The sequence below is a fragment of the Convolutriloba macropyga genome, chromosome 6 (genome assembly GCF_964194025.1).
Source record: "Convolutriloba macropyga chromosome 6, txConMacr16.3, whole genome shotgun sequence".
NCBI lineage: Eukaryota > Metazoa > Xenacoelomorpha > Acoela > Convolutidae > Convolutriloba > Convolutriloba macropyga.
The window spans coordinates 44,543,169-44,559,034 of NC_134473.1; the positions used below are offsets into that span (position 1 = coordinate 44,543,169).

The window sequence follows — 15,866 nt, forward strand, 5'->3', positions numbered from 1 at the left end:
CGAAGCGGGACTGTTCCTTGAGTGCCCGTTCGCGGACGTCGGCTTCAACAGATATTGTGTTTAGCGCAAACCAAAATTCTTAAAAGTTCAAACAAAAAATCCAAAACTTCATTTTCAATTGCTTGTATTTGGGTTTTGAATGTTAACGTGAGATCTCTTATGCAGCACTCTGGAGGCGTTTTTGTATAGCCTTGAGTCTCCCTCATGTATGCTAGGTTTAGCTGAAACATGGCTAGGCGATAATGATAAAAACTATGTAAGCTCCAAAATATTTCGTAATACAAACTTCCTAAAACCTGAATCTCAAATAAATTGCTTTCAAATCTCTCTAGACGAAAATCTTATTGAATATTGTCGTTCGATACAAGGTAGCCTTGATATTGACCAATCTTCGAAAGTGTGTTCGCCAACGTTACTGATCGCTCCGAGCCGCTTGTAGAAGTCCAAACTATTCCTTCGAATCTACTCAAATGTTTCAAACTATTTAAAAAACTTAAGAACATAGCGTAATCGAGCCCATGGGGCTTGTACTCAGTCCAAATTTTGAAACGAAAATCAAGCATTCCAAAAAGAACTTATAAAAAATAAATGTAAAGATTGTGTGGGAGACTCAAGACAAACTTATAAGTTATGTGAAATAAGAGGTATGAATGTTAAGGAACCAATTTTTCGATGACAGTGTTAGTGCAGTAACAGTTTGCAATAAATTCAACAACTTTTCTCTCCATCATGATGATGGTGAGAAACTTCAGGATGAATCACCTCAATCTCCGTCTCTAAGATCAGAAAAAAAGATAAGTTAGAACTGAAATTGTCATGCGGGGACAATCACATCTCTAACCGGATAGTTCGAGCCTCTGCATATATAGTGGCTCCATATTTGAAGGACCTCATCAATTTGTCTTTTTCACAAGGTGAGTTTTCCAGGACTTTATCAAGGGCCAAAGTCGTTCCGCTGCATAAAGGTAACTCAACAACAGATGAAAACAATTATACAACAATATCCCTATTGAAAGTTTGTAGCAAAGTTTTCGAAAGGGTTATATGCAACCAACTATATTTTCAGATCATTTATTTCCATTGTTAGGCACTTTGGGTGCAGAAAAAGCATAGTACCATTGATGCACAACCAGGTTTAACAGAACGAATGCGCTTTAGTAATCAGAATACAATTAGCTTTCGTGACGTGAATTAAGGGAAATGAATTCAATGTCAGGCCGGTAACCAGAAGAGAACTATACAAAGTTATTGACAAACTACCAACACAAAAATCAGCTAGACCAGGGTATATACAATCTTGGGCATTGAATGATTGTAAGTTGTCCATTGGAACCCATTTACAGTTTGCTATTAATGAGTGTATAAACGCAAACACATTCCCTGAAATTTTAAAAGAAGCCTATGTCACTCCCATCTATAAAAAAGGAGACAGGCATAACCCTGAAAACTATCGACCAATATCGGTCACTCCAACGTTAGCAAAAATTTTTGAAAGACTGCTCTTGGAGCAAATGTCGGAACATTTAGATATGAATAAAATAATTAACAAAAATCAATTTGGTTTTCAAAAACGAAAGTCGTGTCTTAATACAATAATTGCACTGACAGAGAAAATAAATCATTATGTTGAAGAAAAAGATATAGTCTTAACAATCTTTTTGGATTTAGCGAAAGCTTTTAACTCAATATCCTTGGACATTTTTTTCAAAAAATTGAAAAATATGGTTTTGGAGAAAACGCAAGAGTCTTATTGAATTCGTTTCTAATTAACAGGAAACAGTGTGTTAGAAACGGATTAGTTGAATTCGACTGGACAATTATAAATCATGGTGTTCCACAAGGTAGTGTACTAGGACCACTAGTATTCATACTTTATGGAAATGACTTCGGTGAGGAAATAGGGAAAAGTTCGAGTGTTTTACAATTTGCAGATGACACAGCAATTTTGTCATGAAAAAAATGAACAGTGCTTAGAAGCAAAGGCTAAAAAAATATTGATGGAAACTGAACAATATATGAAACAAAACAAGTTAACTCTAAATTAAGGGAAAACAGAAATAATGGTTTTCAAAAATGAGAAGTTACCAACTGTCAATTGCGTTGAATTTAATAGTCATTCATTGAAACCAACAGATGAAGTCAGATTTTTAGGTGTTATTCTTGACAAAGAGTTGACATACCAAAAACAACTTAATAATGTGATCAGTAAAATGGCTTTAGCTATCAGATCAATTTATTTGGTAAGCAATCAAATACCTTTAAAGGCTCGAATAAATCTCTTTGGATCACTTGTTTTATCGCATTTAGAATTTAGTGCAATATTTTTTCAAAGTTTGCCGTCCTACTCAATTGACAGAATAAACAAACAAATTAGTTGGGGCATAAAAGTTTGCTTTTTTTGAACAAAATATGACAGTGCTCATAAGCTACTTCTTGAAAATAAAATACTTCCCGCAGAACTTCAAATAGCAAAGACTTCATTAAATAGACTTTTCGCTATTGTCCAACAAACAAACATACAAGACCAAAAAAAAAATCAGAGTAATCGGAGACGTTGAAATTAAAGTTAATAATCTTACATATGATTTTTCTATCACAACAAAATGTAAATCAAAATGGAGTCAAAATTCAATTATAAGAAACTTTGTTCGGAAATGGAATAAACTTCCAAGAGCTCTAAGAAAGGAAAAATCAAAGAAAAAATTTAAAAAAGAATTAAAGGAAGAGATGCAAAAAAGACACAAACGAGTTCCAATGGACAAAAAAATTGAAGGCTTTAAAAGTTTATTTTTATAAAATAATTCACGAGAACTAGAAACTGAACCTTAGTTTTTTATTATTATTATGTTTAGTTATTCAAGGGAAAGATGTAGTATGTTTGATTTATAATATTACAACATGTAACTTTAACCTTGGGGTTATTCGAATTTACATGTTTGAGATTTTAAAAAAAATCAGGTGGAAGTGTGACGTTGTTCTTTACTGAATTCTGTATAATTTTTAAGGTCAATGTCGTGATAACTTTTCGAGCAGAGCATACCTGACTGACATCACTGGATGACTTCTGTACTTTTAAAGCTAAATAGAGAATGTAAACTCTAAATGAAATCTATTAGGGGTAATGTAATCTAAGCGTTATAAATCTAAGACTTGATTCGAAGATAGGGATAATTTGAAATAAGAATCTCTTTAACCAGACGGCCTTCACAATCTATTTCGCCGCTATTGTCCGGTAATCTGCTGGCTTATTGTTTTTTAATCAAGGGTCTCCTGATGCTGAGATCTTTGGGCTGCTTTTTCAGTTCGGCGGACTTATAAAATTGATGCATTCGAGACGAAAATGATCATGACTAAGTGTATAATGTGCAAAAGAATATGCCTGTTACCCGAAAGTACCATATTGCAAATTCTATCAAGGAGTTAATCGAGGAAGCAATTAAAAGTCCTATTCCCGACATAACTTAGTCAATCAAATCTAAATTGAAGAAGACCAACCAAAGAGCCGTGGTTGAAGCTATGCAATCAATGAAGACCCAACTTGAGAAGGAGATACAAACAAAACTCGAAAATGTAAAGGACCAAAGTGCGCTCAACGGGCAATCTGAAGCCGAAAAAGCCGAAAGCTACAATTGACGAGACAACAGAAGTAATTGGAATGCCAGAAGACAGCAAACAAAATTCCAACCAACGCAAAATTCCTGAAGGATATGGCGTGGCCATGAAGAAATTGTGGAAGTGCTGAAATCGCCTATGACTGTCAACGACATATCCGTTGCCCATCACGACGAAAAAACGAAGGGCCTATTACTGTGAACTTTGGTGGAAGAGTTGAAAAGATCAAAATTTTGAAAAAGCAAAGGCCCAAGGACAGTGAACAGTTTCACAGTGTCAAGATATTTCAAGACATCACTCAACCTCGACTAAACTTTACAACCTCATGAAGAATGACTCACGAACTGAAAGGCCTGTACCAAAGAGGGAACTATTCACGACATTTGCTAATAAGACAAAAGGCTATACAAAGTGAAAGGGTTATACGAAGCGGGACTGTTCCTTGAGTGCCCGTTCGCGGACGTCGGCTTCAACAGATATTGTGTTTAGCGCAAACCAAAATTCTTAAAAGTTCAAACAAAGAATCCAAAACTTCGTTTTCAATTGCTTGTATTTGGGTTTTGAATGTTAACGTGAGATCTCTTATGCAGCACTCTGGAGGCGTTTTTGTATAGCCTTGAGTCTCCCTCATGTATGCTAGGTTTAGCTGAAACATGGCTAGGCGATAATGATAAAAACTATGTAAGCTCCAAAATATTTCGTAATTCAAACTTCCTAAAACCTGAATCTCAAATAAATTGCTTTCAAATCTCTCTAGACGAAAATCTTATTGAATATTGTCGTTAGATACAAGGTAGCCTTGATATTGACCAATCTTCGAAAGTGTGTTCGCCAACGTTACTGATCGCTTCGAGCCGCTTGTAGAAGTCCAAACTATTCCTTCGAATCTACTCAAATGTTTCAAACTATTTAAAAAACTTAAGAACATAGCGTAATCGAGCCCATGGGGCTTGTACTCAGTCCAAATTTTGAAACGGAAATCAAGCATTCCAAAAAGAACTTATAAAAAATAAATGTAAAGGTTGTGTGGGAGACTCAAGACAAACTTATAAGTTATGTGAAATAAGTGGTATGAATGTTAAGGAACCGATTTTTCGATGACAGTGTTAGTGCAGTAACAGTTTGCAATAAATTCAACAACTTTTCTCTCCATCATGATGATGGTGAGAAACTTCAGGATGAATCACCTCAATCTCCGTCTCTAAGATCAGAAAAAGAGATAAGTTAGAACTGAAATTGTCATGCGGGGACAATCACATCTCTAACCGGATAGTTCGAGCCTCTGCATATATAGTGGCTCCATATTTGAAGGATCTCATCAATTTGTCTTTTTCACAAGGTGAGTTTTCCAGGACTTTATCAAGGGCCAAAGTCGTTCCGCTGCATAAAGGTAACTCAACAACAGATGAAAACAATTATACAACAATATCCCTATTGAAAGTTTGGAGCAAAGTTTTCGAAAGGGTTATATGCAACCAACTATATTTTCAGATCAGTTATTTCCATTGTAGGCACTTTGGGTGCAGAAAAAGCATAGTACGATTGATGCACAACCAGGTTTAACAGAACGAATGCGCTTTAGTAATCAGAATACAATTAGCTTTCGTGACGTAAAGAAAGCATTTGACACAACTAATCCATATTTTGCTGGACAAGCTAGAAAAGTATGGTGCGTCATAACACCTTAAGTTGGATAACAAGTTACTTGAGCGCTCGAATTCAAAGGGTTTTAATAGGGAATTGTACCTCTGAATGGTATCGCGTTGGCTGTATTATACCGCAGGGGTGCTTGGTCGGACCACTTCGGTTTTTAATATACATCAATGACCTACCAAGTTCATGCCTCAAAACAGAAAAGTTTCTGTTTGCAGACGGCACAAACATAGCAGCCACTTGGCTATTGGAGACGGAATTAAATGAGGACCTGGAGAATGTGGTCCAATGGCTCAACGCTAACAAACTAGCTCCTTATTTAAATAAAACAATCCAAGTTAATTTGATCACGTGCTTCAAGGTATGATCATATTTTTGTTATCGATGATAAATTGTTCAATGGGTTGAACCAACATCAGCTTAATTATACAGTATAGTATCCCGGTCTACGGCTGCTGCGGTTTTTCTTCTTTGAAGCGAATTGAAATAAGTTTTTTTCAGAAAATGGTGCGATTCGTAGGAGCTTTTCGTCAATAATGAATTATCTACGGTATATGAAATGCGCATATAAGAACTCATGAAATTTGCTCTCAGGACAATAAACAATCTAAACCTGGTTTGTTTTGAAAATCCAACTCGTGTAACGCGATCCCTAAATAAGCAGCCCCATTAAGAGCCTTTTGATAAAGCAAAAGTCGAAATTTACTCCTTGTCATGTAGAACAACCCGGCTGTACAACATTTTTAAACGTCATTACCGATGACTTAACCAGCGCATTACAACAAGTTCTTTTTTCATTCTATCATAAAATTAAATGCTTACATTTTGGATTATCAGCTAGTGAATTTTTTATTCGAAAAATATTGTTTTTCTGGTGGTGTAGACCCCTCGGGCCTACTCCACCTTTTTTACTTGGGTTTTTTAACGCAATATAAGAGCGTCTGAAACCTAAAATCCGAGATGCTGACGTTTTTTGGCCCATGATACCAAAAACACTTAGCAAATTTTTCCGAATTTTTTCTGAAAAATTAATTTATTTTTTTATGCCAAGGAAAACGCTTGAGAGCCGAAGTGGCGCCGTTGTTTTTCCTTTCCACATTGCCGCATTCTCAGTGTAATATTTTAAAATTTTTTTGTTAGTGTATGTGATTTACTTATTTTTTCTTCTTTATTTGGAGAAATAAATTCTTCGTCTTCTGCACTTGTGTAGCTTTTGTGTAAATTTTTACTTCAATTGAAATTTTTTCCTGAATAAATTATTGATCTCAAACGATGTTTGAAGCAATTTTTGTAAACGTGTTGGTCTTTTTCGCTTGACCGTTTTGACTTTTCGAGTGACTTTTACGCCCTTTACTTTTTCGATTTGTGTGATCTAAAATTCTCTCTCATTCACAGATGTCACTAGCTGAACTCAAGTGGCAGCGTTCACTACTAGAAGTGAAATGAAAAGTGCGCCAAAATTAGTGTAATTTTTTCACTACTCAAAATTTTTTTTAGTGGTTTATATTAACCTATAATGACGTCTTTTGAAGCCTCCGTAGTGAATTTATTTCGCCCTCCACTAACTGAAGCTCGCTGCAATAGATTCGAGCTCCCACTAGTTGAGAGCAATTCGTTCGACGTTAGTCGGTTGTTTTAGATTTTGGACGAATTTGACGTTTTCATGGACATGGTAAACAGGAAACTAAGCATGGACTACTTGCTTGAGTTTGCGGCCAATGAGTCAACAGAGCCGCAGGAGCTAAACAATAACCAAACTGGACCAAAATCGAGCAGAAAGAATGACAACTGTTTGGTCAATGTGTCCGGAAGCTCGCAGTTCATCTTTTTAACACCTCTTGATTTGAGTGACTTGAAAACACGCAGTGAAGACAGAAAGATTTTCAAAATGCCTGGCCCTGAAAGAATAAAGACTCAATCAAGCATGACACAGTTTTATGATTCAACTTATAGCGACTGAAGTTTGTACAAAACTATGGTCAAGTAATAGATTAATTGATATTGTTCCTGTTCTTACTGTAAAATTAACTTTGTTTCTCTTGTGTTAGCATGAGCAGTTTGGGAATCCCGTCTGTTTTTTGTGTTGAATGGTTTTAGATAAATTTGTTTGAGTACTTTTGATCCAATCTTTATTTACATCTTGATTATAAAATTGAATTTCAACCAAGTTACGAAGTGTCTTCCCCCTGCTCTTGAAAGTTGAAAAGAGCCACTTTATCTATCCTCTAATTTTTTTTAGCGACTACCTCGATCCCTATGTGTGTTTTCGTTAGACAAATTAAACTTTTGAGCATTGGTTTGCTTTTCCGAAATGTAGTTGCTTGATTAGTTTCCTCCTCAAATTGCATCAAGATTGCTTCAACTTTAGTTTTAGCACCCTTATTCGACTCGCTGAAGAATTAGTATAATTCACTCCCAACCAGAATGTCAGTCGGTTTTAATATTGGGTAATTGCGAAAAGAGTGATTTTGATTTCAGGTTTTCGCTTTTTTTCAGGTTTTTTCACTCTGGCAATCAATTAAGTGACCTTTTGTTTGAATACTTTTTGCTTGACCGTTTTGAATGTCCTGATTTTCGCTGCAGTAGTGGATAAAACAGCGATCTCAACCAACCGTAAAATTTGGCCCTTTCTCCATACGCTAACCGCGCATGTCGAATCGGGCCAAATTTCACAGTTTGTTGAGATCCCTGTTTTATCCACTACTACATAATAGATCTAAATCTAATATTAAATTATGAAATTTTAGAAAATAATATATTTTGTAAATTCATAGATTCATTCAAATCTATAATTTCTTATTTATACTATACTTTTATGTTAAATCTTTCAGCATATTCTTTGAATCTATCTTTTGTATGTGTATATCTATATCTATGTAGGTAAATACACAATCTACACTTAAAATTTTTAAATCTAAATCCACCGATATGTTTATTTACATTGCACATAACACAAGTTATATATAGACTAGGATCATTATAATGTATATTCATATGATTAATATAATCTCTATTCTTAAAGTAACCCTTACAGATATAACATTCAAATAAACTGTCCAAACATTTATCACAACATTTTCTCCATGATTTATCTTAACAACCATCACATTTCATTGTTTTAGACATTTTTAATTTGTATGTTTTCAAAAATGATTTTTTGTCTTTAAAAATAAAGATGTCTAAAGTAGAAAACGTAAACTTTTGTTATATTTGTGACCAGGCCTTTGAAACAAGGAAACAAGTAATCAAACATAATTTAAGTGATGAACACTTAAATCGGGCTAGAAAGGAGCATGAGGATGAAGTGGAAGATCCGCAAAGCGGGTTTACCGATGAAATCTTTGAGAAGGTTTATTTAGATGAAGATGATTATGTTCTCAAACCCAAAGATCTGCGAAGCAGTTACACTGATCTACAAAGTAGCTTTGCTAATAATGCTAAGGATATTATTAAAACTAAACCAACCACTAAACCTAAAACTAAAACAGAAGAGGATATCTACTCCAAAATTAAGTTTGAATGTAAAGAATGTAATCAAGAATTTAGAAATAAAATAGCTCTAACTACTCACTCATATAGTCATAATCGTAAGTATCTAGAAAACACAGAATACTTTGATATAAACTCTAGCCAGAATATGAAAGAATTTTATATTACTGATAAAGCTGGAAATTACATTGAAGATATAGATGAAGCTATTAATAACTCTTTAGAAGAAATTATAAACTGTTACCAGTTCAGAAAAGTTAAGAGTTTTAAATATAAGATCACAGCTGCATGTGATTATAAGAAGAGAACCAAAGAAGAAATTAAAACTACTAAAATATTCTTCAACACTGATTATATTATTAATAATGCTATTTATGATTACGGTGACTTCAAACAATGGCTAGATTTCGAAAAAGAAATATATGAAGGTTATGGCTACGACTTTGAGTTTCTTGTGTTGAGAAGTATTCATTTAAACATTGAACCAACTAAAGCATCTATTGGTAGTTATATAGATTTACCTCCTGATCTCAAAAACTCTAAATCGATATTAAATATACGTAATTATAAATACAACTGTTTGCAACTGACTATAACTGCTTGGCTATATCCTGCTATAGACCCACGAAGTGGCTTTTATAATCACGCAACTCGAGAAAGTAAATATGTAAATAATCTAATTGTAGCACGTCACCAAAATGAAGATGATTTTGCTTATATAATAAGAATACAAAAATTATATAATTTTAATATTTGGGTATACACTCCTCGTGGTAAAGGTAAAGTAGAATTGTTTAAACCAGTGGATGATTTTCATAAAGATAGAAAAGATGTTAGAATATTGGTTTGGGGCAACGAAACCACTGAAGATTGTGCTCTAATTAAGAACATAGAAACCTTGTTAGATCGACCAAATAAAATGAATCATAAGTTCTATTATTGTGATAGATGTACATACTGGTTTAACTCACAAATTAAATATCATAATCACGAATGTAGCACCTCATTCAAACCAGAGATTGTTTGTCCTAAGAAAAAACATATTACTTTTATAAATGAACACAAACGTCAGAATATAAAAAAATATTATATCTGCTGATATAGAATGTTGCATTAATGAAGTCTCAACTAATGATTGTAAATATGTAATAGCTGAACACATTCCAATAGCTGTGGGTTACATCTGGCAAAGTAACTTCAAGCACTACTTGGTCTTGACTGTCTCAAAAGTTTTGCTAGAGATCTATTAGAAATAGAAACTGAGAATAACTTCAAGCGCAACAAACAAATGATATTCACAGAAAAAGATAAACTATATCACAATGGTAGAAACACTTGCCATATCTGTAGCAAACCATGTATTAATAAAGTAAGAGATCATTGTCATGAAACTGGTAAGTATAGAGGTACAGCATGTAATATATGTAATCTAAGATACAAACAACAAAACTTCATTCCAGTAATATTCCATAATGGATCTGGTTATGACTTCAACCTACTATACAATGAACTCTTCAATTAGAATAATGATAAAAGAAAAGTAGATAGCATACCACTAGCTGCTGGTAAGTCTAAGATGTTTAGAATTGGTTCTCTTAAATTCTTAGATAGTTATAACTTCCTAGCTATGTCTTTAGATCAAATGGCAAAGATATACGGATGTAAAATTAAAACATTATATCCATATGAATATTTTGGTTTGGATTTGGGCACCGCGACGAAGTCGTATGACAGCGAAGCTGCCAATGGTAGCAAAGCTACCTGCCAAGAAGTTATAGGTAATCTAAAAATAGAAAACTTCAAATCCTCACTACATAATAAATTACCAACACAAGAAGAAGTCGATATCTTTAATAATGAAAACAGTCATAAAACTGGTAAAGATCTAACTATAGAATATTTACAGAATGATGTCGAAATATTAGATTATTGCATGAATGAATATGTTAAACTAAGCATAAAAGAATTTAAGCTCAACCCACTACATTACGTTAGTCTCCCGGGTTATAGTTTTGATTGTTGGTTAATGTCAAGTGGTGTTACAATAGATACATTGCAAGATAAACAAATGCTAGATGATTTTGTTGGAGCAAAGCGAGGTGGTATATGCGGAATAATGGGTGATAGATATATTACTAATGATAATACTAATACTAATATAATTACTAAAGATAAACTTAATAATAGAAATATATGGTACATCGATGCAAACAACCTGTACGGTTATGCAATGATGCAAAAATTACCTTATAAGGATTTTGAGTTTATTACTACTACTACTACTACTCTAGATGCAATATTGAATACTCCAGATGATAGTGATCATGGTTACTATATAGTTTGTGATATTGATTATACTAATGAATGTAAAGAGAGAACAGAACAGTTAGCACAAATGCCTAATAAGAGAAAGATAAATGATAATGAATTAGGTTACAGAGAAAGAGATGGAGGCAAGGCAAGATCAGAGAAATTAATCTTAGACCAAAACAACAAAACAGAATATATGGTTCATTATAGGATGTTAAAGTTCTATGTTAAGATGGGAGTAAAAGTAACAAAAATACATAGAGTAATTAAATTTAAACAAGACTACATATGTAGAGATTATTTCCAAAACAACACTAACAAAAGAGCAACAGCTAAAACTGAAGCAGAGAAGGATGTAAGGAAACTAATGAACAACTCACTATATGGAAGAATGTGCATGAATCCCTTACACTTCTTTCAAAGTAAGTTCTTACACGATGAAGAAAAGATAATGAAAAGTATAAGTAAACCAACATTTAAGAATATAACTAAATATAAAGATTAGAGCCAAATTGAATATATAAAGAAAAAAATAGAATATGACTCTCCAGTATATGTAGGTGTTACTATATTAGATTTAAGTAAATTACACATTATATTCTACAACCATCTCTCAAAAATCTACAACTCCATTATATGGATACTGATAGTTTTATTAAGTTATACTGAAGGCAATGTTGATAATGAGCACATGGATCTATCCAATCTGGAGCCCCCAATCAAAACCAATAATAGAGTCCCTGGTAAATTCAAACATGAAATGGGAAGTAATATCATAGAAGAGTTTGTGGCCTTAACACCAAAGACATATAGCTTTAAAGATTATCCCAACAAAACTAAAGAGAAAGGAATAAAGAATTGTAACAATGCTAAACATGAGGAGTATTATAATGCACTAATGTATAACACAGAGAGAAGTGTAGATGAATGTAGAATACAAAAAGATGGTGACAACATGACAACAAAAACAAGTAAGATTAGTCTAAACACATTTGATGATAAAAGATTTTATGTAAATAATATTAAAAGCTATCCTCATGATGAGAATCTATATCTATTCAAAAGAGATTTAATAAAAATGATCCTCGAAGTGGGCTCCCCGATAAAACTAGGTCTAGAGTTGGACATCAATAAAGATCTAGTAATTAATAATATTAAAGATCTAACTATTAATAGTAAAAGAAAGTTAATTGAAGCTGCTATTATATTATACAATGATCTGCGAAGCAGTTTCACTGATTTGCAAACAAGCTCTGATTAATAATACTCTAAAACAAATCATTAATAAAATTATCAATGGCTTTCCTTGGTTTAGTAGTTAGTGCATTATATATCATCATTCCCGCTAAATATATTCTTAGATTACTATTTCCTTTAATCTATTTTTATTATCTTCTATAAATTCCACTATTTTTTTTAACTTTGCTTTCTTCTATATATCTAGAATAACTTGAAATTATTAATTCATCATGCCAAGGATCTTTAGTATGGTTGATAAACTCTTCAACAACCCCATAATGTTTTCCACAAGCTAAGCATTTTTTTTTTCAGAGTAGTTTTCATCAATAGAATTTTCATTATCCATTTTTAGTTTTATGATTATAATTTTTCCATACATTTAAAATGACTATACTAGAAACACTTATAGAATTAAACAATCGAGAAAAACAAAACAGAAAGAATAGATTAGAAGATAAATTAAAACAACAAGAATATTATGGTGAAATAAAAGAGTTATGTGATCCTTTAACTAAAACACTAAATGCAAACAATGGAGCAATACAAGCCCAAAATGAACAAAATCTAGCAGTAGGTGAACAAACATTAAGAGCAATAGAATGGAGAAAAAAAGAGTCAGATAAACAAACTGGTGAACTCATTATAAATGAACCCAAATCCTTTTTAGTTGATAAAGATATAGCCTATATTCGTTTAATGCTTAATCAATCTAACCCCCAATTAAGGTTAGAGTTCAAGGATGTGGAGAATGGGGAATATACCATGAATAATGTCAATATAACTCTAGATCATCATGCTTTTATAGTAAGGGATATATATTAATTTTCAGATGGGCTTATTAACTTTCTCATTAATCCAAATATAACATATGCTAATATTGAGTATGATGAAAAAAAAAATAAATAATTTTTTGAAAGACATTAGATATAATATAGGAATAGGTGATAAGAGAAGTAGTAGATATAGAACAATAAAACATATAATGGGGTTAAAAGATGATGTATTTGGCAGGGAATTAAATAGCAACCCTAACCAACAAAGTTGCCACCACTACGTGGATCAGGGAACGGACTTCGTCCATGGCATGCCAACCTGCTTTGCAGATCCAAATAACTTAATAGAAAGACTAGAATTATTAATACTAGAAACAAAAGCTGGTCATGACGGGTTATATGATGAAATGCTAGATATATCTAAGCAACTATTATCTATGAATATTATTAATCACGAGCAACTAGATAATTTTGTTTTTAACTATGGTAAATGAATAATGATGGAAAAACAACAACAACAACAACTAGCTAAAGAAGTATTCAGTCCTCAAATAACAAAGTTTAAAAGACAAAGAATAATACCATTATATAAAGATGAAACATGGTCAGCTGATTTAATTGATAAGTCATCTCTAAGTAAATACAATAATAATTATAAGTTTATATTAACATTTATAGATATATTCACAAAATATGCATGGGCTATTCCATTTAAGAATAAATCTGGTTTATCTATAACTAATGGTTTTAAAATAGTATTAAGTGAAAGTCCACAGGGTGGCTCTGAACCTAGAAAACCAGAAAAGTTATGGGTAGATAGAGGTAGTGAGTTTCACAATAAAACATTTAAATCTTTCCTTAAAGAATATGAAACAAAACTATATTCTACTTATAGTGATTTAAAGGCTGTGTTTATAGAGATTCAATAGAACATTATTACATTTAATTAATAAACCAATGTTCATCAATGGAGATGGTAATTGGGTAAATATATTAAATGATGCAGTGATATCATATAACAATAACATTCATTCAACAATTAATATGACACCAGTTGATGCTTCTAATAATCCTGATAAAGTTAGATATTCATTCAATTTTAAAAATACTAAGGCAAAACTTAAAGTTGGTGATTATGTCAGGAATGCTGACAAACATAACATTTTCTCTAAAGGATACACTTCTAATTGGAATCGAGAATTATTTAAACTTAATGAAGTTTTGAAAACGCAACCACCAACATATAAAATAGAAGATATTAATGGTGAGATAATAGAAGGTAAATATTATGAACAGGAACTATAAAATCCGAGTTCGATTTTGAATCTAATAATAAAGTACATCCTCCTACAGATGAAAAAGATGTTAATAAAGAGTATTGTGACAATAATTTATCATCGTCTAATAATAAGATTGACATCTTAAGTAAAAACATAACTGAACTAAGAAAAGGTGAATTTGAAGAAGTTACAACTGGTCAACTAAATGCAAACATTATTCGTCTACCATCATCTACAACCAATGGAGGTGCTGTATGGATTGATGATCAGACAGTTGAATTAGTTTCTATTAACTCAGATAATTTAACCATATTAGCTAATAAGTTAACTGAATCTGAAAATAATATTGTTCGATTTAGCAATAAAGTTGCTGCTGATACTATCTCTAAATATAATCAATTAAAACTAGAGATTGATAATAATAAGCTTAATCAAAATATTACTAATATACACTTAGATGATATGTTTACTAACGGTCTGAGAGTAATGAGAGAATACAATAAATCTCTTAGAAAAGTAATAGTACAATATATAGTTGCCTTACTTTTACGAAGTTAATTGAAAATAAAGAACAAGATAGACTTGAGATGCATTATGATTTTAATCAAGAAGATATAATGAAAGAAATAGAAAGTTTTTTTCCTAATGAAAATGAGCAATCCAACAGCACCGAGTGAGTGATTACTATATCCCAACTTTTCAACCGTTAATGAACAATACATAAATGAAAAGATTCAGGCTAATAATAAATTTAACAATAATATTAACATTAAAAAAGATATTAGAAATTATTATGAAACTGAAACTAATAACTATAAGAAGTTAAGTAGATATAAGAATTATATTAACGTAGCTGAGATAACAGAAATAGTATTATCATCAATAGCAACAACGGCATTAACAACATCAGTTTCATTAACAGGTATAGGATTACCTTTTTCTATACCAACAGCTTTTGCTACAGCAACTGTTTGTGGTTCATTATCAAATACAATTAATACTAAAATTAGAAATAAAATTATAAAGTATTCACAAATGTATATTTTAAGTAAACAGTTTAGTGATAAGTTTAATAAACTATATACTAAATCAATGAATGATAATAAAATAGATAATGATGAATATAATGAATTTGTTAAGTTATATGAGGATTATAAGAACAAGAAGAATAAGTTGAGTACTTTTTTAGATTAAAGATATTAGTGCTTAGTAATAACAATGTTTTTAGTAATCATAATATTAGTATTAATATTTATCGATAAATATATAATCATAATCATAGCTATAATCATAATCATAAACATAATATAATCATGGATATAATCATAATATAACCATAATAATAATCATAAACAAAAATATAAACATAATATAATCATAATCATAATCAAATAATTATCTTTTTGTACCTAAGTATAACCCTCTTCCTTTTTGTACTACCTTTATGCCTTCACCAGTAGTTGCAAACTTAATTAAATCAGGTGTAGCCGCTAGAGCTGCTTTAGGGTTT

At 31.9% G+C, this 15,866-nt stretch overlaps 1 protein-coding gene across 1 annotated transcript in view; it reads left to right on the forward strand.

The window, feature by feature from the left end:
• LOC142341700 (structural maintenance of chromosomes protein 6-like) overlaps positions 1-7,436 on the forward strand; it is a 48,640-nt gene extending 41,204 nt beyond the window's left edge. Inside the window, exon 2 of the mRNA XM_075392853.1 lies at positions 6,905-7,436. Coding sequence (XP_075248968.1) covers positions 6,905-7,225 — 321 coding nt within the window. The 3' untranslated portion in view covers positions 7,226-7,436. The remainder of the gene's footprint in view (positions 1-6,904) is intronic.
• Positions 7,437-15,866: the final 8,430 nt, after the last annotated feature.